Genomic DNA, 26,466 nt, shown 5'->3' on the forward strand with positions numbered 1-26,466 from the left:
CACATTGGAATAGCTACATCTCTTGGGGGTGTGAAAAATCCACACTAGTGACAGATTTAGCTATGCTGATCTAACCCCCAGTGTAGAGAGCACTAGGTCAATGGGAGAATTTTGTCAACTTAGCTACTGCCTCTCAGGGAGGTGGACCAACTACAGTGACGACAGACTAAGGGTACATTACACTACCTGCTGGATTGGTGGGTAGTGATCGATCTATCGCGTCTAGTGTAGACACGATAAATCGGTCCCCGATCACTCTGCCGTTGACTCCGGAACTCTACCAAGGCGAGAGGTGGAAGCAGAGTTGATGGGGGAGCAGTGGCTGTCGATCTTGCGCTGCGAGGATGCAGAGTAAGTGATTCTAAGTCAATCTAAGATATGTCCACTTCAGCTATGCTATTCTCATAGCTGAAGTTGCGTATCTTAGATCGATTCCCCCCCGCCACCCTCCCCCGCAGGGTAGACCAGGCCTAACAGTGCAGCTGTGCCACTGTAGTGCTTCAGTGTAGACACTCACTAGAGCAACTAACTACAGAACCCCTCCCATCACTGCAGAGAATCTTCACTGACACACTACAGCAGCACAGCTGCAGCAGGGGCAGCTATGCTGCTGGAGCATTTTAAGTGTATACAAGCCCTTAGCATCTTATGCTTCAGTTCTAAACATTTGCCTTGGCCTCAGATGTGGTCCATAGACATAGCACTCTTGGGTGTTGTATGTGATATTATGCTCATTTCTGAGGTGGGGGATGGAGGTTGGATTTAGGAAATGTGAAGGAAAGAAGCATAAAGTTGGCAATTAAAAATATAAACTACAAAAAATTACACATCTGCAAAAGGAATCTTAAGAAAAAACTCCATTGGTTTATAAAGTTTCTTAAAACATAGCAAAGCCAGTGAACGTCAGATCCAACATGGAGACTCTGGTTTCATGCTGATTTCTCTTTACACACTTCTCTGAACTCCCATATAAAATCAGGGATGTTGGAGAAGAATATTAACAAAATTATGTAGATAACTTTTCTTGGTTCCTGCCTGGTGTAAGGCTGGTGAGTCCCTCACCTTTCATGGACACAGTCCTCGGAGAAAATGATTAGAACACCAGCTTTGTGGGGAAAAACAGGTAATGCGGGAGGTCTCAGTTCGTTTACGGAAAATAATAGAAAGTTGCATTTTTGTTATACCCAAGTTCCAATATATAGTACTGAAAGTGCAGAAAAGCCATTTATCCCTTTAACAGTTAGGGAATTCAGTCTGTGAGGTATTTAAAGGAAGCATCTTTTTTTTTTCTTCTTGCAGTTGGGAGTTATTTTTTTCCACCATCTTTCCTTAGAAATTCTTCATGATCACAGTCCAGAACTTGTGATTTTTCTTAGTGAATCTTTCCTAGTGTGTCCCTTTTCCTTAACAGGAGTGAGGAAGATAAAATGTGCATTGTAGACGAGGATTTCTTACTGTCATATGATTTCAAAAGCATATGCTTCTATAACTAACATCACTATACTCCCAAGGAGCATTGTTGACCCCCCAAAGTCCAGTAACTAAGTATTCTCTTCCTAAATTCATGCTGCCAAGTTCTGAAAGAATTTTCATCCATTCCATTCAGCTGGGAACCATGTCTGTTTGGAGGTAGGGAGACAATAGAACAACCAACATGGTGACATTCTACTGAAAATATTGTGCAGCCTGGACGTTGTAACAGACATTCCCGTGGTGAAAAGGGGGTGGTTGTGTGTGTGTGTGTGTGTGTGTGTGTGTGTTTTCTACAACTTTAGGTACAGGGTTCCTTTAATTCTGTACTTCTCTTGATGTTTGGTTTGAATTTTGCACTGGAATAACCTCATTCATCTGTACATGTATGAGGTAGTGCTTGTGGTAAACAGATGAAGCAGTACTAGACTTGGGTGAAAAATATCTCACTGTTTGTGAAGTGGGCAAAAATAAAAAAATAAATCTAAACCAAAATCTTGGTCTGTTGTATCCAAATTTTGTTGCTTTTTCTGCAGAAATGCAAATGTAGTCTTCTCCACCTCAGAAGGAAGCTGTTTTTCAACTTACGGTAAACTGCATTTCCGTGTTTGCCAGTCCAGAAAGCAACTTTCCTTCCATCTTTGGCAGCAGACGCTTTAAACTTTCAAAATTTTTGTTCAAGAAAAAGAAATGGTGTAAATATAAGTTTTGAGAGGGAAATATGTCTTGGATTGTCCAAATATTTGTGTATATTTCAAGTTTCACATTAGAATTTTACTAACTGAAAAATAAGTGGATTCTTGGTGTGGTTTGTGGTATTTTTTTAAAATATATTAATATTATAAAGAATTCCTCTAATTTGACCATACATTGCTAAAAAATTCAAATTGTACTGGGCCTCTTCTTGTCCTTCCCTTAAGTTTAAAAGGAAGGAAGCTATCTCTAATACAAACGCAACACAATCTGCATCTACCAGTTTTTTAGTTGTTTCTACTACAGAATTCTGAAAATAGCTTAAAGCTGTGTAAGGTAGTGTTCGTGTTTTTTTTCTTTTGTTGGTAAAAGGTTGTCACTGCCTCCCCTGCCCTCTTCCCCCCAAAACTGGAATTGTTAATGATATCAATGCTTGAAGTGTTGCCAGTCCTCACTTTTGTTTGCCAGCCGCTTCCATTTCAACATATAGGATTCTTGCTGTCTTTTTTTTTTTTTTTTTTTTAAGGTGGGGAGTAGGGAGGATTAATGTCTGTGATTGTTATTGCATTTACATTCTTTTTTTGTTAAAGGCTCGAAGGTCACTGCTCGCAATTAACAGGCTGTCTTCATTTCAGCAGTAAAAGTCATGAAGGAGATAAATTCATTCCAGCTCCACCTTCTTCACCTCTGAGAAAACAGGAATTAGAAAATTTAAGGTAAGTACTTCTATTGCTTCGGAACTTGAAACTAACAAAAACAAGCAGAATGTCAGACTGTAGTGCAAAAGTGTTTTAAAAAAAGAAAGAAGTCACATTGCACTCAAACTACATCACAGCTACTAGGCATAGAATGAACTATCAGCAGATTACAAGGAAATTAGATAAATATTAATCTAAGAGGAAAGTTTTACTTTCTTTCCTTAAGGCTACATTTTTAATTAAAAGAGTAAAACTCAATAAAGAGCAGGGTACAGGTAAAAAAAAAAAAATCTGTAGCTTTGAGGTTTGTACACAAGTCTAATGTCTCTTTTACTACATTTAAAAAAAGAAAAGAAAAGGGAAAAAAGCATGCTCACCTTACAAAGTTAAGAATTTGTGATTCCTGCTGCCATTAATAGAAATGATTTGAGATTTCATTATGTTGCCTTTTCCTTCTAGAGCAAAGGTCCCCAACACGGTGCCCGTAGGGGGCATCTAAATGCGCTCACGTCCTGGTCGGCGGTTGAGCATCTCAGTGGCATTTCGGCGGCGATGCCTCTCCATGACGCTGCTTGTCAGTGGCAAGTGGTGTCATTGAGAGGCGGCGCCGCCAAAATGCTGCTGAATTTCGGCGGCATTTCAGCGGATGCTCGATCGCCACCACGATCCTTAAGGTTGGGGACCACTGTTCTAGAGCACTAGTAAGGCTAGCTTTAATGCCAGCCTATAATATCCCATTTTTCTCGGACAGATTGAAAATAAAAGTAATGTTAGTGCATATCCCAGTTCCACATTAGGACTCCCATAACACAGGTGACAAGGTAGTGAACTGAGGTTTTGAACCACATGTGATAGCCACCATATCTATTTTAAGAAACTAGCATATTCCACTGAAGGATGTTAAGACAACTAAAAGCTATTAAAGTAATCTTATTGCATACTTATAGTAGTTTTTCGTATATCAGGACTATAATCAAAATACGTTTTCTAAAGAGTTATCTAGACTAGAATTTAAAGATGTGATATGAGCATGCGTTAGCTAAAACGGGCTAACTAGTACATTTTAAAGGTCTAGCCAATACAAGGGACGCCTTTAACATTGCTAAAGTGGTTGATTTTAAAGCTTACACCCTAGCATGTCGTCTTGTAGCCCTGGAACATGTAACTGATTAGTTTTCCATTAGCAATTCTTCAGACACACGGCGCTTGGACATCAAGGTGATAGGTGCTTATACATTGAATGTTAAGCAAATAGTCAGTAATGGCAGCTGCTGATGTCTGCTGGTGATTTTTCTTTTTACATGGATGAGTACAGAATATGGCAAACTGGCAGACCAAACTAAACATGATTATTTGTCCCATTTCATGGATTCTATAATTTTATTTTATTTTTTAAATCATGACTTCACATTTTGAGATATATATGAGAGTAAGTAAGTATGCATGTTAAAGCTTTATTAGTCTAATCATATTTAGCCTTTGACCGTACATAATATGAAACTCAGTTTGAAAAAATCTTTGTCCCATATTATTTTTGACCTTTTAAAAAGTACAGTTTTTCACCTCAAATTCCTCAATCGCTTCACTTTAGTTCTGCGCAAGTGACTGAAATCTCAGGGTGTACCATTTGGGGGAAGAAACATACACATATGACCGTATTCTAAGTGCAAAAAGAATCTGAAGTGCACACACTTGCTATGTGTGGCAAAATCAAGCCACTGCTGGAAACCCCAGGTCAACTAACTCCGTGTTCTAGTGTATTAAAACATTAGGCTGGAAGGTTCCGGCAAAAAGCCACCTCTAGCACACTGGGATCATTACATCTCCATTCTTTGGTCATTCCTGCCCATTACCTCAGAACTGGATTGGAGAAGTACCAACCAGTTAAATCTGGCTGCATTAAAAACTAAAATGCATGGGACCTTTAAAATCCAGTGCTTTGTTGAACTGAATTCCTCAAGTGTATGTAGTCCTGTAGTAATTTTGCTTTCTGTTTTATATACTGCTGCTTGTTCTCTAGTCCAAGTGATAGCATTTGATACAGTGGAACATGAAGATCATCAGAAGATGGTGTGTTTTGGGTTTGTGTATGGGATTTCTTTCTATTTTTAAAAAAAAAAAAAAAAAAAAAAGGAAGCCCAGAATACGAGCTTAGCAACATCAGATTTTACGTTTAATAGTTTTGCTTGTATTTCTTGTGCTCCCTTTTTAATACAGAAGCCCTGATCTCTGGTCCATGCACAAGCAAAGAGTGGTTTATACTTTATCAGTCCAGTAAATATGCGCAAAGAAGCAGTTTGACATTTCAGCCTTCCAAAACTAGAAATCACCACTCTGGCGTGGAAGTAAATTGGACAAATTAAACAAAATATGAAGTTTTGTCATGGTCAGGCAATTGATTTATAGACCAAGATTGGTCGCTGACTCAAACTGAGCTTTGCATGTTGTAAAATTACAGCTAGGGGTATAGTCCATTGAACTAATGGAGGCTATTAAAGACCAGGAGACCAGCAACAGCATTGCACAGATACAATGGGTCAGGTTAGTGCACTTGCAGTAGAAGCTTCAAGCATTAGATCTTCAGGGCAATGTAAAGGTGTAATGGCCAGGCTTCTGTTCTCCCTTGTCCTTTTAATTTTGTTTCTTAAGTGGTGGAGGAATAAACAGAAGACTCTCAACTTCTTCATGACCTTTCCTAACTCAAGTCTGATTGATTAAAATCAAATCTTATGTATCTTTCTGATTTTTCCTGTCACTGTGTAAAGCTTCCAGTAAATAAGTTTAGAAACTTTAAATTACTTCTGAGGGAATTCTGTGCCACTGCGCAATACAGAATTTGCACAGAATTCCATATTTCCCCTGCAGAACTGGGGCTGCTGGCTGCCTACCACTAGGGGCAGCTGGACACTGCAGAGCCCGGGGCGGGTGATAGAGGCTGCCTGTTCTGGCTGTGGTCTTAATCCTTAGTCTCCTGGTGACGGGAGAGGGCCTGGGAGACCCAGCTCTGGCAAAGGGTGAGGAAGGGCAGGGTCGTACCACATCACGTTCCCTGATGGGACAACTGGAACTGGGTTGTAAGGGCTACTTTAACTCTCTATTCCTGGGGAATCTTTTTTGCTGCTGTCTATATTGTTGACATACTTGTTGACAGGTATTTTGAAATAAATTACCAAAATAATTGAAACTAGAGTGATTATATTGTGATATTTTGACAAATAAAATATGCAGAATATTTCAGAATTCTAAAATATTGTGCACAGAATTTTTAATTTTTTGGTGCACAATTCCCGCAGGATTATTAAAGCAGTTTCTTGTATAACTGGTGCTTTTGGGGACAGTGATGGCAAAAGGAACAGGTGTTATTTCTAGTCTGTTCTAAAACAAAGTCTGCACATTATGTAGAGTCAAATTCAACCCCTTACTGGAATTTGGTGTTCTTAACTAGGAAATTAAAAAAAACAAATCTCAGCTCTAGCCTGTTCTTCAAGGAGTGTCCTTGTGCGTGCTCCACTTTAGGTGAATCTGTGCCCCTGCATTTGTAATCAGAGGTTTCTAGCAGCAGTGCCTGGGTGTGTTGCACATGCCCTGTCCCTGTTTCATGCCACCTCTGGTGGTTACATAGTGCTGTGTGACCACACATACCCTCCCCCCCAGTGTCTTCTCTACCGCCCTCGGTTTGATACGGAGCACTTAGCAGTGCCGCTGTACTTATCTTTCTCTAGTTGTAACTTTAGAATAGTAATTAGTTAATAATTTAATTACTCTTCCCCTTGTATTTTTTCTTAAAAATAAACAAACACAAAAAAAACTTTTTTTCCCCTTAGAAATTTAAGTTTCAGTTATTAGGATATCCCTTAGTGTAGTATAGTTACCTTCTTCACAGGAGAGACCCTACTCTGAGGGGCATGCCCGGCTCCCCGGGTTTTAAACATTACCTCACTTGCCGCTCCTCAGTCCTGGTGTGTGACAGACACTCAGTGTGTCTGCTGCCTCTGTGAGTCACACATACCTCAAAAGTGCTCCCACTGCCACAACTTGAAAGTCTGTACCAGGAAGGTGAGAGAGATACAGCTAAAACTTCTCATGATGGTGAAGTCTTTGTTCCCTCATCTGATCTGGGATCACGGGCCGCTCCTGGGCAACGGTCTCCCACTGTGGCATTTGACATAGGTTCCCCTTCACCCTCTTAGGGGAAGGAGCACCCTGCCAAGAAGATGACAAAGAAGCAGGCTCTGACCTCCCCTCCTTGGGAATCAGCCAAAAAGTGAAATTCCCTGACTTGGCAGACCCTATTGGTAAGGCTAAGATTATGTCACAAGTTGTGGAAGCCACAGAATCTGTGACTTCCAGCAACCTCCCTGACACTGGGGACCCTGCAGCAGCCCAGCCTCTGTGGGCGGTGGGGGATCCTCCTGCAGCTGCTCAGCAACTGACCGGCTCCCAGCAGCAGTGGCAGAGGAACCTCAGAGCTGCTCAGCAGCTGCAGGTGTGGGGTCTGCCACAGCTCCCAAGACTCCACTGCTGGCAGGGGCCTTCCACTGCTCCCCTGCTGCTGTGGGCAGCGGGGGACCCCCCCCAGCTCCAGCCACATAGGGCAGTGAGGGTACCCCTCTCAGCCACTGGGCAATGGGATCTCTGCAGCTCCCAGTCACTGCAGGGGGAGAGGGGTGAAGTAGGGTGCTGGACCCTCCTCCCTCCCCATTTTGTGAAGGGTGTTTTTAGTAAAAGTCAGGGACAGGTCATGGCCTCCGTGAATTTTTGTTTTGTTTTTGTTTTGTTGCCTGTGACCTGTCCCTGACTCTTACTAAAAATATCCGTGACAAAATCATAGCCTTACCCATTGGTACCAACCGCACGAAGACCTTCCACCTCCGAGTTAGCAGGATCATCCGGTACTGTGGGTATTGTGCGAGCAAAAGACCCTAAAAGGGTTAGCTCGGAAAAAGGCATTAAAGGAAGACCTGCAATCCCTCCCTCGGTACTGCTGGAGCAGCTCAAACATGCAGCACTGGCCAGCGCTACTGCCTTCTCCCTCTATTGCGCGTAGCGTGTGACCCCCGGCACCATCAACTGCGGCAGAGGCATCGGTACCACCGACAACACCCTCGGTACCGATGCTCTCAATATCACAGCAGTTTCTCTGCCACAAAGATCGTCTAGTCTCCTTGGCACCAGAATCTCCCCTCCTCAGTACCGATTTCACTCCAGCACACTCAGTACTGGGCCAACTTACCACATCGCCCAGATCAACTCCTTCTTTATCTAGCGATGAAGACAGTGAGGGTGAAGGGGAAATCATCTACTCGTCTATCCACGCAGCTACTAGAAGCTACTCAAGACGGTAGCTCTCTTCACACATCTAGGCCTACAAATAAATAAACAAAAATCAGCACTCACACCTGTGCAGAAATGAGTTCAGTGGAGCCTTCCTCGACTCTCTTGAGGCTACAGTCTCACTGCCCTGACACAGGTTTAACACTTGAGTAAATCTAATCACCACAACGCAAGCCAGTGCCCAGACATCAGCCAGGACCTGCCTCCAATTGTTAGGCCACATGTCAGCAACGACATTTGTTGTCTAATATGCCAGACTGCACATGTGATGCATTATATATTCCACACAGACACAGCCTTAACAAATGTCTTACAATGCTCGCCAAAGTAAAAAACTCTCTACGTTGGTGGACGCAACCAAACAATGTTTGTGCAGGAATTCCTTTTGCACAGAACCTTCCGTCGATGATATTCACATCTGATGCATCTCTGCTAGGTTGTGGGGCACACCTCCACAACCACACAATCCAAGGTCTCTGGTCTCCATTGGAATCCCCATTAGACATAAACCTGCTATTTATCTCCCATCATTCTTCTCAAAACCTCACGGAAATAAACGAGACGCAACGCTGCACGCTCTAGATGTCCAAAGAGTGCTAACATTTTATATTGAGAGGACAAAGACTTTCAGAAAATCACCAAAGTTATTTCTTCGCATCACCGAACAATTTATCTAAACAGGCTATTTACAATGTTCTCCAACTGCATGGACTTTTATCATCACCAACAGCTACAACCCCCACTGGGGACCTGCACACATTCCACCAGATCATTCTGTGCCTTGATAGCCTTTCTCAACAATGTGCCCATTATGGACATCTGCAAAGCAGCAACCTGGCATCAACTCATCAAACAGCACTGTGCCATAGAGCAGCACTCATCATCAGAGACTCTATTTGGACTTAAGGTTTTATCATCCGCCAAGACTGCAACTCCGAAGACCCTCCCTTCCACCGAAGGCCATTTCTCTACAGTCACCTAAAGTGGAGCACCCACAGGAACACTCCTCAAAGAAGAGGAGAAGGTTACTCCCCTTGTGCAGTAACTGAGGTTCTTTGAGATGGTTGTCCTATGTGTGCTCCACTACCTTCTCTCCTCCCCACTACTTTGGAGTTTTTTTCACACTAGAGACTGCACTAAAGACTGAGGGAAGGTTGGTCACGTATTGCTATGTAACCCCCAGAGGCAGCATGAGATGGGGACTGCGCATATGCGACCCAACCAGGCACTGCTACTAAAAATCTCCGATTACAAATGCAGGGGTGCAGATTCACCTAAAGTGAAGCGCCCAAAGAGAGAACCATCTCGAATAACCTCAGTTACTCCACAGGGTGAGTAACCTTCTCTAAGAATAGAATGTCAGGGTTGGAAGGGACCTCAGGAGGTCATCTAGTCCAACCTCCTGCTCAAAGCAGGACCAATTCCCAACTAAATCAACCCAAGCAGGGCTTTGTCAAGCCTGACCTTAAAAACCTCTAAGGAAGGAGATTCTATCACCTCCCTAGGTAACCCATTCCAGTGCTTCTCCACTCTGAGTGAAAAAGTTTTTCCTAGTATCCAACTTAAACCTCCCCCACTGCAACTTGAGACCATTACTCCTTGTTCTGTCATCTGCTACCACTGAGAACAGTCTAGATCCATCCTCTTTGGAACCCCCTTTCAGGTAGTTGAAAGCAGCTATCAAATCTCCCCTCATTCTTCTCTTCCGCAGATTAAACAAGCCCTGTTCCCTCAGCCTCTCCTCAGAAGTCATGTGCTCCAGCCCCCTAATCATTTTTGTTGCCCTCCGCTGGACTCTTTCCAATTTTTCCACATCCTTCTTGTAGTGTGGGGCCCAAAACTGGACACAGTACTCCAGATGGGGCCTCACCAATGTCGAATAGAGGGGAATGATCACATCCCTCGATCTGCTAGCAATGCCCCTACTTATACAGCCCAAAATGCCGTTAGCCTTCTTGGCAACAAGGGCACACTGTTGACTCATATGCAGCTTCTCGTCCACTGTAACCCCTAGGTCCTTTTCTGCAGAACTGCTGCCTAGCCACTCGGTCCCTAGTCTGTAACAGTGAATGGGATTCTTCCGTCCTAAGTGCAGGACTCTGCACTTGTCCTTGTTGAACTTCATCAGGTTTCTTTTGGCCCAGTCCTCTGATTTGTCCAGGTCTCTCTGTATCCTATCCCTACCCTCCAGCTTATCTACCACTCCTCTCAGTTTAATGTCCTCTGCAAACTTGCTGAGAGTGCAATCCACGCCATCCTCCAGATCATTAATGAAGATACTGAACAAAACCCGCCCCAGGACCAACCCTTGGGGCACTCCACTTGAAACCAGCTGCCAACTAGACATGGAGCCATTGATCATTACCCGCTGAGCTTGACAATCCAGCCAGCTTTCTATCCATCTTATAGTCCACTCATCCAGCCCATACTTCTTTAACTTGCTGGCAAGAATACTGTGGGAGACCGTATCAAAAGCTTTGCCAAAGTCAAGGAATCACATCCACTGCTTTCCCCTCATCCACAGAGCCAGTTATCGCCTCATAGAAAGCAATTAGGTTAGTCAGACATGACTTGCCCTTGGTGAATCCATGCTGATTGTTCCTGATCACTTTCCTCTCTCTCCTCTAAGGGCTTCAGAATTGATTCCTTGAGAACCTGCTCCATGATTTTTCCAGGGACTGAGGTGGGCTGACTGGCCTGTAGTTCCCCAGAGCCGCCTCCTTCCCTTTTTTTAAAGATGGGCACTACAGTAGCCTTTTTCCAGTCATCCGGGACCTCCCCCGTTCGCCATGAGTTTTCAAAGATAATAGCCAATAGCTCTGCAATTGCATCCGCCAACTCCTTTAGCACCCTCGGATGCAGCGCATCCGGCCCTATGGACTTGTGCTCATCCAGTTTTTCTTAATAGTCCCGAACCACTTTTCTCCACAGAGGGCTGGTCACCTTCTCCCTATACTGTGCCGCCCAGTGCAGCAGTCTGGGAGCTGACCTTGTTTGTGAAGTCAGAGGCAAAAAAACCATTGAGTACATTAGCTTTTTCCACATCCTCTGTCACCAGGTTGCCTCCCTCATTCAGTAAGGGGCCCATACTTTCCTTGACTTTCTTCTTGTTGCTAACGTACCTGAAGAAACCCTTCTTCTTACTCTTAACCTCTCTTGCTAGCTGCAACTCCAAGTGTGATTTGGCCTCCCTGATTTCACTCCTGCATGCCTGAGCAACATTTTTATACTCCTCCCTGGTCATTTGTCCAATCTTCCACTTGTTGTAAGCTTCTTTTTTGCATTTAAGATCAGCAAGGATTTCACTGTTAAGCCAGCCTGGTCGCCTGCCATATTTACTATACACATCAGGATGGTTTCCTCCTGCAACCTCAATAAGGATTCTTTAAAATACAGCCAGCTCTCCTGGATTCCTTTCCCCTTCATGTTGTTTTCCCAGGGGATCCTGCCCATCAGCTCCCTGATGGAGTCAGTCTGCTTTTCTGAAGTCCAGGGTCCGTATTCTGCTGCTCTCCTCTTTGTCCCCTGTGTCAGGATCCTGAACTCGACCATCTCATGGTCACTGCCTCCCAGGGTCCCATCCACTTTTGCTTCCCCTACTAACTCTTCTGTTTGTGAGCAGCAGGTCAAGAAGAGCTCTGCCCCTAGTTGGTTCCTCCAGCAATTGGACCAGGAAATTGTCCCCTACACTTTCCAAAAACTTCCTGGATTGTCTGTGCACCGCTGTATTGCTCTCCCAGCAGATATCAGGATGATTAAAGTCTCCCATGAGAACCAGGGCCTGCGATCTAGTAACTTCTGCTAGTTTGTTTTTTTTTTGACTGTTAAGCCATTTTATTTTATACACAAAATAGCATGGCAAAGACTTTGTAAATTTAGTGTGCCTGGTTATCCAAATTAGGCAGAGAATTATGTCCAGAAGTCTCCTTGTGACATCTCATGTTCTTGAAGTGTTTAGTCCAACTTGATGAAGCCGATGTCCTTGGCGTACTGGCAGAAGCATTGCCGGCACACGTTCAGCCCGTACTTGCGGATCAGACAGTGGCGGTTCGAGCACACGCAGCACGAGCGAGAGCCCTGGACGAACTTCCTGGGGTGGCTGCAGCAGAGCTGCTAGTGACACTGCTGGAAGAAAGCCTTGTCCACCTCATCCCCCTGGTCTGGTGGTCTACAGTAGACTCCCACCACGACATCACTCTTGTTGCTCACACTTCTAAACTTTTAATCCAGAGACTCTCATGTTTTTCTGCAGTTTCATACCGGAGCTCTGAGCAGTCATATTGCTCTCTTACATACAATGCAACTCCCTCACCTTTTCTGCCCTGCCTGTCCTTCCTAAACAGTTTATATACATCCATGACAGTACTCCAGTCATGTGAGTTATCCCAAGTCTCTGTTATTCCAATCACATCATAGTTCCTTGACTGTGCCAGGACTTCCAGTTCTCCCCGCTTGTTTCCCATGCTTCTTGCATTTGTGTATAGGCACTTCAGATAACTCACTGATTGTCCTGCTTTCTTGGTCCCAGACAGGAGTCCTCCCCTCTTGCACTCTCCTGCTCATGCTTCCTCCCAGTATCCAATTTCCCCACTTACCTCAGGGCTTTGGTCTCCTTCCCCTGGTGAACCTAGTTTAAAGCTCTCCTCACTAGGTTAGCCAGCCTGCTTGTGAAGATGCTCTTCCCTCTCTTTGTTAGGTGGAGCCCAGCTCTGCCTAGCACTCCTCCTCCTTCTTGGAACACCATCCCTTGGTCGAAGAATCCAAAGCCTTCTCTCCGACACCACCTGCGTAGCCATTCGTTGACTTCCATAATTCGACGATCCCTACCCAGGCCTTTTCCCTGCACGGGGAGGATAGACGAGAACACCACTTGCGCCTCAAACTCCTTTATCCTTCTTCCCAGAGCCACGTAGTCTGCAGTGATCCGCTCAAGGTCATTCTTGGCAGTATCATTGGTGCCCAGATGGAGAAGCAGGAAGGGGTAGCGATCCGAGGACTTGTGATGGAGAGACTGCCGAGACTCATCATCGTGAATCCTAGCTCCTGGCAAGCAGCAGACCTCTCGGTTTTCTCAGTTGGGGCAGCAGATAGATGACTCAGTCCCCCTGAGGAGGGAGTCCCCAATCACCACCACCCTCCACCTCCTCTTGGGAGCGGTGGTTGTGGAACCCCCATCCCTAGGACAGTGCATCTCATGCCTTCGAATCGGTGGAGTCTCCTTCTGCTGCCTTCTCTCAGATGTATCTAGTCCACTCTCTGCATTAGTACCTGTGGAAAGAACATGAACATGGTTGCTCACCTGTATCTCCATTGTTCATACATGGACGCTCCTCTTTCTTTTTCTGGCGGTCACATGCTGCCAAATTTCTTCACCGTCCCTCTCTCCCCTCTGCACAGCCTGCTCCGATTCTTCAGGACGTTGTGCCTGTATAAGCATATCCTGACGTCTGTCCAGGAAATCTTCATTTTCTCTTATGCAACGCAGGGTTGATACTTGTTGCTCCAGACCTCGAACCTTCTCTTCCAATATGGAGACCAGCTTGCACTTTGTACACACAGTCACTTCTGTCGTGTGGAAGAAAGACAAACATGGCACAACATGTGCAGGTTACAACAGCTGAACGCTCACCTTCCATAATTTCTTCCTTATAAGAGCTTCCTCAGCTGTTGCAGCAACTCACAGAAGTCTTCCTTAAGACTACTTAGCCCACAGTCTAGGTGCTCTTTCTACAGGCCCATTCTGTCTCTGAGATATCCAGATAGGGTAACAAGTCACTTGGATCCTGCTGGGAAAAAATTACATGGTTCAACACCTGCTAACATTGTAAGTAGTTTCCAGCAGATGCTGCCAGCCTGTTACAGCTCGTATGATTACAAACCTTGCCATGTTAGTCAAGTTTTAGGGATTTTTTAAAATGGGGTAATGAATGCAGTACTTGGGTTTCTTTTCTCTGTCCAGGACATGTTTATGAACAGGAATTTATATAAAAACAAAAGATACCTGCTTTAACTGTATTTTTATTTTCTGTCAAAGCCTACAGTAATTTCTTTCTTAAGTTTATGAGCTATATAATGTCTTCTAGGCTAACTCCCGTCTAACCTGTTGTCATAATATCAAGCTTAACATTTGCTTTGCTCCAGTTATGTGCAGAAAATCTAGCTTTAGTCAATTAAAGAACATTTTTGTTGGAGTGAGTGAGGAGTCATTGCTGATATTTTGATTGTTTTTAAACAGAGGAGTATAATACTTGAGATGGAAGATACTGGGTTAAAATATAAACGAATTGTATGGCTCTTTTTTCTGTTGTGTAAAATATGACTACTATATGTCAAAATTATTACTTGGTGTCATGTTGTAAGAAAACGAATGTATGTAATCCTTTCTTTCACAAATCAGCCATTGTTATCTATTGATGTAACCTGACAGCATGTCAGGAAAAACTTGTCAGTACAAGAATTATTTTACTGCTTCTGGTAAGGAACATCATATCAAAAAAGGAAAAGAGAAGGAAAAACATTAATTTAGTTCTTGTCATATTTGCTTTGACTGATAGTTAAAACCCTGGGACTTGGTATCCTTAGGGCCTGAGTCAACATAAACTATTTCTGGGCTTTTGCACGTGGCTGTGTAAAACTCAGTTCTGTACAGAATCAAATGTTAACTAACTGCCTTCAGTTTTGCTGGAAGAGGAGCTGTTAAAAAAAAAACTAAAAAGATTAAAACTCTTACCTTGTTGGTCAGTTAAAATTAATAGAAAATTCCAAGAGCCAGCAAAGATTCTCTCTAAGGGAAAAAAAGTTGCATATTCTTTAGATTTACCATGATGTCAGCTAGTTCGACTAGAAAACTTCATCTTTCCTAATACTTGAATGTGCTTTTAAATAGCTTTGAATATGTTTTGGACATAACTGCTTATATCATCATAGTTTTAAAACAAACAGAAAAAAATCTTAGAGGGGTTTGTGGGGATAGTTAGAATTAATATGTAATTTACCATACATGCTACACGCGCACACACATGCACGCGCACACACGTTCAAATTCTGGATTTTCTCTGAGTTCTTCTGTTGTAGTAGTTACTTCAGCCTCCTAGCTTCTGCATACTTTGAATAGAAAGTCAATCCCTTTACCTTTCTGCTGCCCAGTAGAATTCCATACAATGTTTTAATATGCTAGAACAAGCCAATTCTGTTAGGCTCCACTGAACCTGATGTATCCTCTCTAGGCCACAGATTACATGTGAAAGTGTTGTAAAAACTATTATAGGAATCCAGAGAATTGTTGGTGCCTCTTTTAATGGACAAACATACTTTATTTACTTAGTCTTCCTCTTTTTAGGCCTAGTGCAGCTGAAAATCTCTTATTTTACTAATCTTTTATATTGATAGATTATTAAATCATGGTCTCAAATCATAGTGAATTTTCTGCTTTAGGAAACCCCTTCAGAAGTTTTATTGCTCCTCTGATGGCTGGCTGTGAACATGTGTGATGCTAAAAGTGCTACAGATTGGGAGGGAAAACAGTGTAGCTACAGGAGCATGAATAAAGGGAAGGAACTATGACAAGTAGGAACTCAGTTACTGAACAAAGCACTGTAAGATATACTGTAGAGAATAATCCTGTGTTGTCTTTTCTCTCTCTAATTCTGACTTGTAGTGTTACAATACTATTTCTACTGTCTCTGTCCGCTGTGGTATTGTAGAAAGTTTCAGGTCTTGTTTCAAAGAGTTCATAGATTAATAGAGTTTAAGGCCAGAAGAGACCATTTTTTATTGTATAGTCTGATCTCCTACATAACACAATTCATAGAAAAACATCAGACCTTAATTTAAAAATCTCCAGTAATACTCTACCACAAGCCTAGGTAAATTGTTTCAGTGGTTAATTACCATCACTGTTTAAAAAATTTGCATCTAATTTCTAGCCTGAATTTGTCTATTTTCAGCTTCCAGCCATTAAATCTTGTTATGTTTTGTCTGCTAGATTGAAGAGCCCTCTTATCAAATTTCTGTTCCCTATGTAGACTGTGATCAAGTCACCCCTTAACTTTCTCTTTTGTTAAGCTAAATAGATTGAGCTGAAGTATCTGACACTGGCCACTGTTGGAAGACAGGATTTTGGTCTAGATGGACCACTGGGCTGACCCAGTATGGCCATTTTTGTTTTTATGAGCTCTTTAAGTCTGTTAAGGCTTATTCTCCAATCCTTAAATCTTTCTCATGGCTCTTCTCTGCCCCTCTCCAGTTTATCTCTGTCCTTGAAGTGTGACCACCAGAACTGGACACAATATCATTGTAGCAGTTGCACCAGGGCTAAATACAGAGGTATTATAATCTCTTTACTTCTGCTCAGTACTCCCTTGTTCATATGACCAAGAGTTGCATTAGCCCTTCTGGCCACTGCATTGCACTAGGAGCTCGAGTTCAGCTGATTTATCCACTGTGACCCTCAAGTCTCTGTTAGGCTTAATCTATGCTAGAAAATTCAGTTGATTTAACTGCATTGGTCAAGAGTATAAAAAATCCACACCACCGAGTGGTGGTGTTAAATCAGTAGTCCCCAACGTGGTGCCTGCAGGTGCCATGGTGCTTGCCGGGGCATCTGTCTGCGCCCGTGTACTGGCTGGCAGACAAGCATCTGCCGAAATGCCACCGAAAAGCGGCAACGTCAAGAGGCGTCGCTGCTGAAAAGCAGTGTCATCAAGAGGCGTCGCTGCTGAAATGCCGCTGATGTTCGGCAGCATTTCAGCATCAATCCCTCTTGATGACTCTGCTTCTCGGCAGCGATGCCTCTTAACATTGCCACTTCTCGGTGGCATTTCGGCGGATGCTTGTCCGCTGGCCACCGTCCTCGGTGGCTCGTCGTCCGGTGCCCGCCAGACGAAAAAGGTGGTGGACCGCTGTGTTAAATCAACCTAAGTCCCTGTGTAGACAAAGTCTAACAGAGACTTGTTCCATCAATCTAGCTACCATCTGTTGAGGAAGTAGATTACCTACAGTAACAAGAGTACTGAACCTGTCAGCGTAGGTAGTGTCTACGCTGAAGAGACACAGTAGCGCAGCTGTACCACTGTAGCATTTAAATGTGGAAAACCTTAGAATCACTGCTTTCCAGAACACAGTCTCCAATCGTGCAAGCAGGGCCTGCATTGTGTGTGACCTTGCATTTGGCCATATTGAAATGTGACTAGAGTAAAGATAGGCAATGTTGTGTTTAATTTGATATTCTGTATTTATTTCAGCTTGTAGATTTTTCTCCATATTATTCCGGAAATTCCATTGTTTAATATATCTTTAAAGAGTTGCACTGTATGTCATTGTAGCTCTCACCTTCAATCAGTTTTGAATGACTGGATTTATTCTGGTTAGCCTTTTTATATGGATTAAGCTAATTTCAGTGTCTGGTTTAGGTTCAGTAAACTGAGTTTGAGGGCTGACATATCTTATTGTCAGGTCCTGCACAACAGGTTGTTTGACAAAATCTGGCAGTTGAAAAAAAATATTTTTCCAATGCAAACGAAACTTTACGGAACAGAGAAGCAGACTAATGCTGGGACTTTCCAGTGCTTAAAGGCAGCCTGTGGAGTTTTCTCAGAATCCTCATGAGGGGGAGGAGAAACTAGTTTGTCTTTTCCCTTGTGATGCAATTCCTCCACTCTGATTAACTGTCAGATCTGTTGACTGTTTGGTTTAACAAGTTTGACAATGAATCAGAGTGTGAGAGGAACAATACTGCAAGCAAGAAAATTTGATGTAAACATCTTGCTCTTTTCTAGCTAGCTGTTGCTGTGCTGTGTCTCTTTCCTAAAATACTAATTAATATAAGGGTTTCTAGACCTGTAGCATTTCCAGTGGACAGTAATTTATGATGGCAAATAAGTGTCTATTTAAAAAAAAATTTTTTTTTTTGAACATATAAAAAGATGTGGAGGGGAGAGAGCAAATTTTGGCGTGGGACAGATGTAAGTAACAACTCTGTGTCAGTACAGGCTTGGCCTTTTCATACAGATGAGTTCTATCAGCTAAATACCTTTACCATTCTCCTTGTTCAAAGTAGTGCTCCCCGAGATAGAAGAAAACATGCCAGTTAGAATTCAATATGAGAGAGTCCTATTTCTTTTATTTATTGGCAACCTAATATTTTAGGGAGCTGAGGTGGAAGCCTTCCTCCCTTTTTTGAAAGCTTTTGTGCGGCTTTAGATTATCATGCTCATATGTCACATGAAAAGAGGAAAAGAGGGTGGGGAAAATAGTGGAGAAGTTTCTTATAGTGCTTGTGTTTAATTAAAGAGCAGGCCTCCTGGGAAACAGGAATAAAGACAGCAAAGAATCCTGTGGCACCTTATAGACTAACAGAGGTTTTGGAGCATGAGCTTTCGTGGGTGAATACCCACTTCCTCAGATGCATGTAATGGAAATATCCAGGGGCAGGTATATATATGTGTGCTAGCAAGCAAGCTAGAGATAACGAGGTCAGTTCAATCAGGGAGGATGAGGCCCTGTTCTAGCAGTTGAGGTGTGAAAACCAAGAGAGGAGAAACTGGTTCTGTAATTGGCAAGCCATTCACAGTCTTTGTTCAATCCTGAGCTGATGGTGTCAAATTTGCAGATGAACTGAAGCTCAGCAGTTTCTCTTTGAAGTCTGGTCCTGAAGTTTTTTTGCTGCAGGATGGCCACCTTAAGGTCTGCTATAGTGTGGCCAGGGAGGTTGAAGTGCTCTCCTACAGGTTTTTGTATATTGCCATTCCTAATGTCTGATTTGTGTCCATTTATCCTTTTCCGTAGAGACTGTCCAGTTTGGCCGATGTACATAGCAGAGGGGCATTGCTGGCATATGATGGCGTATATTACATTGGTGGATGTGCAGGTGAATGAACCAGTGATGGTGTGGCTGATCTGGTTAGGTCCACATCACAGGACCTAACCAGATCAGCCACACCATCACTGGTTCATTCACCTGCACATCCACCAATGTAATATACGCCATCATATGCCAGCAATGCCCCTCTGCTATGTACATCGGCCAAACTGGACAGTCTCTACGGAAAAGGATAAATGGACACAAATCAGACATTAGGAATGGCAATATACAAAAACCTGTAGGAGAGCACTTCAACCTCCCTGGCCACACTATAGCAGACCTTAAGGTGGCCATCCTGCAGCAAAAAAACTTCAGGACCAGACTTCAAAGAGAAACTGCTGAGCTTCAGTTCATCTGCAAATTTGACACCATCAGCTCAGGATTGAACAAAGACTGTGAATGGCTTGCCAATTACAGAACCAGTTTCTCCTCTCTTGGTTTTCACACCTCAACTGCTAGAACAGGGCCTCATCCTCCCTGATTGAACTGACCTCGTTATCTCTAGCTTGCTTGCTAGCACACATATATATACCTGCCCCTGGATATTTCCATTACATGCATCTGAGGAAGTGGGTAGTCACCCACGAAAGCTCATGCTCCAAAACCTCTGTTAGTCTATAAGGTGCCACAGGATTCTTTGCTGCTTTTACAGATCCAGACTAACACGGCTACCCTCTGATACAGGAATAAAGACATAACTTACTGCTGGACCAAAAGTAGGTTTGACAGTTGCCAGAAAGTTGTTGCTGTAATAGCCTACCTCCTGACAGGAGAATCAAATGCACTCTTCTGTCAACTCCCAACATGAGACCTGTCTGAGGATCCATTCTTCCTCCCTGCAGAAGGATAGATTCTGTTCCTGCAGCAGGGAGTTCCAAGGCAAGGAAGGTGAAGGCTCAAGGCCCTGAAGACAAAGCGAGCCTACATTGGAATATTTTCCACTTCCTAAGATGTAGTTCAAAGTGCTGTGTTTGAGAGGTGGAGAAGGAAAAAAATGACAAGCTATAAAAGATTGACCTAGTGCTCACATCCTGATGTGGTACTATTGTTTTGAAGATGTGGAATGTGTGGTTCAGATTTTGTTACAAGAATTTCAGGAAATCTTGTGCTTTAGAAATACATGAAACTGCACAAGTAACATCTAAAAGACTGTGAAGTTAAATATCTGTGGTACTTTTATCTCATAGAATCTTCTGATACAGCACTACAATTATGTATTGAAATCAGTGTTTTCAGTTTTAAAATAGTGGAATCAGTATAGAAAACGTCAGACTGTTACTTTTAATACTTGAAGATTTTATGGTCACATTCATACAGTACAAATACTAGAAAGTATCAATATGGTTGACCCGAGTAGTTGTTAACAATTTTTGAATAAAAAGCTTATTACAATAAATCTGTGATGCAAGGAGATTACATAGCAAGTTACATGATGCAGAAATCTGCAAACTTGCAGTATCACTTTATTGCTTCATAAAATGGGAACATATCAACTGAAATTCAAGGCTAAAAGAATTCAGAACACAAGTAATAAAATCAAAATATAACTTGTGTGGATTTTCTGAATATTATAAAGTGTTGATAAAGTGAGAATTTGGAACTTTATTTTGGTGGTTAAATTTTATTTCATCCAGTGAGTACTTGTAGACAAAATATTTGAGCCTAAACGTGCAGAGCATTTTAACATGTTTCCTGTTGCAGGTTCCTGGATTATAGTACAGTTGCTTTGGAGAAAATGGTATAACTTAGCTTTTAAAAGCTCATGTTTTCTGGAGATTACAATAGGACTTGTCATAGACTGCTAAATGTTCATGTACTGTTGCTATATAGGAATCCTGAATTTATACATGCTTATTCCAGCCATTCAGCCTCTTCACAGATTTGAAGTTTGGCATCCAAATCGCTGTTGACAGCCAACAGGCCCTCTTGGACTGCTTAAAACTATGAAAACCAACCCCTTGCACGATGTTACAGATTGTTTGTTGTAATGTGTGCCATAGAGAAGTCAGATCTGAAACGGTGTGATCTGAAAAAAGGATTACGGCCTCCTTATATCAAATAATCAGCTATCCCAACAGCTTAGCTGTTCTTTGTGTCAAAAGACCTAGCATGTCTTTATGAGAATTTTCTATATGTATTTATTAATACAAGAATTGGACAGTTACATTTGGATTTGAAACTACAACATTTTCCTTTTCTTTTCCTCCTCCAGGTGTTCAATACTTGCCTGCAGTGCTTATGTTGCTCTGGCTTTGGGTGATAACCTTATGGCTTTGAATCATGCAGATAAACTTCTTCAGCAGCCAAAGCTGTCAGGATCTCTTAAGTAAGTCTGGACTGACCATTCTTTTGCCCCTGGTATCTGGAAGAATCTGAGTTGAAGTGCCAACATTTTTAACTTGTTGCCAGTTCTGCCTTTAAGTCTAAAAATGCAAATATTAGATCTGACCCTGTTCCCCTTGAAGTCTGTGGCAAAATACTCACTGACAAGCCGGAATGGGGCCTAACATTTTGTATGTGAAATCTGTATAATTGGAGTGGTCAGATTCTGTAACTGCTTTTTGCTGCTGCTTGTTAATCCTGAAGAGGCAGTTTGGTCCAGTGACTAGAGCACCAAAGTGGATGTTTTAGGCCAGGTTTCTATTCCTGGCTCTTCCATTGATTGACTGACTTTGTGAGACAGAGCTTCTGTGCCTCAGTGTCTCCATTTGCAAAATGAGGATAACAATGCAGGTAAAAAGTGCTATGGAAGTGCTAGTTACTTATTTGTATATGTATTTAATGTTTAAACTGCTGTGAATGAGCAATAACTGCTCTCCACAAAGACTGCTACTTTCTGGGTATTCAGTGTGTGCAAATTAGCTTCAAAGGGGCTTTTAACTTCCAAAAGATAAGCAAGATACTTTGAAAGAAATCCAACTGCATTTACAGAATAGATTGCACTTGTGTAATATTCCTGCTGGACTTGGTCATGTTATTGTCATACAATTCTGAAGGCTTTTTGTTTTAAAAAAAAAATAAACAAATGATCTTGAACCCTATCCTTCACTCCCTGGCTATCAGTGGTATTTCATGGTGGGTTTCACAAATTTTTTGCCATACATACATATGATGGAATGAGTGAATCCAGTCATGCTTATAGTACTTTGCTGGCAATATACATGCTAAACCCACCCATGTCAAGAAATTAACTGATCTTAATTTTGTTTTTGTTACATCATTGTTGCTTTTGTACAGTCCTTTTATGACCCAAACATTATTAAATTTACAAGTCCACTACAAACTGCTTTGTAATGAGTATGCTACTATTTGTGCCGCAAATGGAGAAATAACAGATCAGAGTAATGTTTGGAAGCAAAAGAGCCATTTACATTCCTTGCCTTGCAAAATTAACTGTTCTCTGTGGTAATTATGCTTGTTTTCTTCATGTTACTGAATGGGGTAATTTACATGGAGGGAGCTGGCAGTCTGTTGTGGTGATTCTCTGTCTTTTCAGATTATGTGCTTCAGATTAAAATGCTTTAGTTCATGGATAGTTTCTATTATAATTGCTTTGCCTTTTAATACAGACTGTCAAAATCCTTGTGCGTGCTAATCATTAACTCAAAACAAAGCAACTTTGCTGTAATTTGAAATGGATTCTATATTGTTACATATCTTATATGTATATAAAATTTGTATTCAACTTTTGTTTTAAAATTAATATTTGCTTGTTAATGTGCATATTGTGGTAACTTTTAATATGCAATCTTAATTAGAACATTTTAATTTAAAAAAATGCAGATTACTTGTGCTAAGCTAAAAATGGAAAACATCATAAACATCTGTGTTCTTAATTCTATTGCAGTAGCTCCCAGGAGCACTAGTTGGGAATGGGCGTCCCATTATGCTAGGTGCTGTACATGCCTGTAGGACAGCACAAGAATTGACAGCTTATATTCCCTCTTTGGAGTATAAATTTATGCTTGCAGTTTTGTTTGTTTTTAGTAACCGGGTCCAGTAGCAGGTTGGTGGTTTTTCTCCTGGGTGTGAAATCACTTAGCCATTGTCTCTACTCTCGTTTGGCAGATGGAGAAACTAATACCAATCTCCAAGGATGTTGTGAGAATTAAATGTTTTTTGAATAGCAATCTGAATGTATAAAGTGCTGCATAAGTGCTATTTATTATTAAATAGAGAATAGCCCTGATCCTGCAAACTCTTGTCCACGACTGATTTCACTGGGACTACTCACATGCACAAGTGTGTGCCATTTTAGACTCCAATATTACAAAAAATCAAATGACTGTCACTTACAAAAGTGTCTCTGTAATATTTTCAATGCAGCTAACTGTCACTCAGGTAAAGAAATACATCCAGTTTCTCTTCTGAAACAGTAATGTGGTAAAGTGGAATTTGTATCTGAATGTTTGCTGTTGTAGGTTTCTTGGCCATTTGTATGCAGCAGAGGCCCTCATCTCTCTAGACAGAATCTCTGATGCCATTACTCACTTGAACCCTGAGAACGTCACTGATGTTTACCTGGGGATCTCTTCAAACGAGCAGGATCAAGGTTAATGAGTCTACACTTGATTAGAACCGGTCGTGATTTCAGCTGCCTTCCTTCTGTAACTTGCAACATATATAAATTTGCAGCATTTTTTGTGAGACGGATGGTCTGTTCTTTAGTCCTTTAGCTTTGGGTTTACCATGTGTGTATTTTGAACTAAATTACAAATACACATAACTAATGTATTGCTGATCAGTTTGTCTAAACATCATTTGTTGGAAGTTTGTTATTAAATATGTAATTACAGTTAATGCTTGGGCCTCTGACCTACTAACACTTCACCCTTTTTCATCCTCTATGCGCATTTTCAGAATTTAAATGACATTTACGTACACTGTGGTGATATGAGAGGGGAGATGGTTAAATCTGTATCTTAAATCTTCCAACACTTTTGGTGAGTGGGGTAGGGAATGTAATAAGAAGAGCTACTTTTAGATCCCATCAATACAGTTCAGCCTTCAGTAGCAGTTCTGATCTGAATGGCACATTTGCAATTTAAACTTTATTGCCCATCATTATAGTGTAGATTTAAAAGATGGTTTTTAGATAAGCAAACCCCTTTGAATGAGAATTGAAAGCTTTCTAAATGGTCCACGATTTCTAACAAGCTGATAGATTTTCTGGTTTACCATAGTCAGTCCGTGAAGGGAAAGTCCAGCTTGAATTGGCTGTCATAAAACGATAGGGTTTTCTTTTGAAAGCCTTAAGGAGGCTCACAAAACATTCTGGCTTTTCTTGTCTCTACAGGGTCAGACAAAGGAGAAAATGAGGTGATGGAATCTTGTAAGTAATAGCTCCAGAATCCAGAAGTAATGCAGGCATTTGTCTTGCCACGGTGTGGAATGAAATCAAAAGTGTGAAATAATTTTGATTATTTTTTCTTTCAGCTGGCAAGCAGACACCCCAGTGTTATCCCAGTTCAGTCACTTCTGCACGAACAATGATGTTGTTTAACCTTGGCAGTGCTTACTGCTTGCGAAGTGAATATGATAAAGCTCGCAAGTGTCTCCACCAGGTGAAAAAACAAACCTCAAGACAGCTTTATGTACTGTTCTCTTATATAGGAGCCATCTTTGTCATTAAGCTGGAAATATTTATTTTCGCACTTTAAAAAGAAACTTCAAAATAACTTCAGGAAGGGAAATGTTTTTTTAAGAAAACATTATAGCCTTTCCTCCCCCTCCCCCCCATCTTTCCCCTTTATCCTTCCTAGGATTCTCAAACTTGCTTAGTTAAAGCTTGTTATGTTTTCAACCAGAAGATAACCCTAAAAAAATGTTTGTGTTAATCATGTCTTTATGGATTCACCTGATTTCAAAGCTGTTTGTCTGCTTAGGTGAATTTCTCTTGGGTGTTCTATCTAAATGCATGTTGATACGATGGTCTAGAATGATTTTAAACGGGCTGTTCTGGATTACTTCTAATGAAGTTGTTCTCAATTATGTCAACTATCACGCTAACACCCCTTTTAGCTTCATTGTTTTAAAAAACCTTGGGGTGGCTAAAGGGAAGCCAAAAGCATCAAACTCTCTAAAGCAGTCAATTAAGCCTGTAATTTTAGCCTTTTTCTTCACATTTGCCTTAAAATTGTTTGTGGGTGGGTTTAAAATTAATCTGACACTTAATTGTTCCCAAAACCTGTGATAGTTATTGCCCTTAAATGTAGAACTTTTGTGGTGCTTTGGATCGAAACACTGGACTGCTAAAACTTGATTTTAGTTTACCTTTAAGACTGTAAAACAGTTCAACTGCCTTGGTGGGAAGTTAGGATGCTTTATAGCTGTTCTGTCACATCAAAATCTAAACACAAACATCCCATTTCTGCTGCCTGAATGCAAGAATTTAACTTGTGGAGTACTTACAAAAAATGTGCAAATACTTGTACTGAAAGGTTAGGGGTTTCCTGAGGCTGAGGGAGTTAATTATCCTTGGAGTTCAGTTTCCTACAGTTTTTCTAGATTTTACTCCCTCTTCCTTTCTTCCCTCGGTGTAGCAGCTCTCCTCTTTGTAAAACTAGAAAGGGTTCTCTGCAGAATAACTTAGGCTGTCATAATTTAATCACTGTCCAAAACAGGATACTACTCTGAAGTTGAAGAAATTGAAGTTGAAGCTATTCAAAGCTGTTCATTTCCTTCCTTTCAATAGAGCAGCTCCATGTCACTGGGTGCTACATGTAACTACCACCATGTGTGAAAGAGAGGACACACGGAATTACGTCACTGTGCATAGTTAAGCAGGCTGTCTTCAACACGGAGTGAAACCAACTAGAAAAACAATGGGCAGGGACACCACTGGATTTTATATCTTGCAGAGAGAAACAGAGCAAATCAAATGGTGAAATAGCACCTTTGCTACCAAGTTACCCAAGTTGCTGTTTAGTCTTTTAACTGTACTGCTTGGGCTACAGCTTTTTATACAGAATCATTTTGTCCCATGTTTAGTTTTCACAAATATGGTCCCATACTTTTCAGGAATGTGTGTGTGTTGTGGGGGGGTATTAAACCAAATGCACTTGTGCAGGTTCAGTTAATATAATTGCAGTGTTCCCCCTTTTTAGTGAAGTAATAGCTGTATTTTGGGCTGAACAAACTGTGAGGCTAAGGGGTTTATAGCAAATAAACTTAGAGGCTCCTGAGTCTACCAGTTGGTGATTAGTGAGAAGCATCTTTGTTGTTGTGTTGGAAATATTTAATTGTTCACACTTTAAAATGAAATCCAAAGTAACTTCAGGAAGGGAAATTGTTTTAAAATCAGAGCCTTTCCTCCCCCACCGTCTTTCCTTTTTATCATTCTTTTCATCCTTATTTCCTTTCCTCATAGCTTAGCAAGTTTTTTGTTTGAATAGCTGCAATATATTTGTT

At 41.7% G+C, this 26,466-nt stretch overlaps 1 protein-coding gene across 6 annotated transcripts in view; it reads left to right on the top strand.

The window, feature by feature from the left end:
- Positions 1–26,466, top strand: part of CNOT10 (CCR4-NOT transcription complex subunit 10) — a 72,264-nt gene that overhangs the window by 39,044 nt on the left and 6,754 nt on the right. For 4 of the 6 annotated variants that reach the window (XM_050938365.1, XM_050938360.1, XM_050938364.1 and 1 more), the window contains 5 exons: positions 2,754–2,879; positions 21,269–21,382; positions 23,478–23,608; positions 24,353–24,388; positions 24,493–24,620. In XM_050938365.1, the coding sequence (XP_050794322.1) occupies positions 2,754–2,879; positions 21,269–21,382; positions 23,478–23,608; positions 24,353–24,388; positions 24,493–24,620 (535 nt within the window). The remainder of the gene's footprint in view (positions 1–2,753; positions 2,880–21,268; positions 21,383–23,477; positions 23,609–24,352; positions 24,389–24,492; positions 24,621–26,466) is intronic. The other 2 variants (XM_050938361.1, XM_050938362.1) reach the window with 2 other exon arrangements.

The sequence above is a fragment of the Gopherus flavomarginatus genome, chromosome 2 (genome assembly GCF_025201925.1).
Source record: "Gopherus flavomarginatus isolate rGopFla2 chromosome 2, rGopFla2.mat.asm, whole genome shotgun sequence".
In the NCBI taxonomy this organism is placed as follows: domain Eukaryota; kingdom Metazoa; phylum Chordata; order Testudines; family Testudinidae; genus Gopherus; species Gopherus flavomarginatus.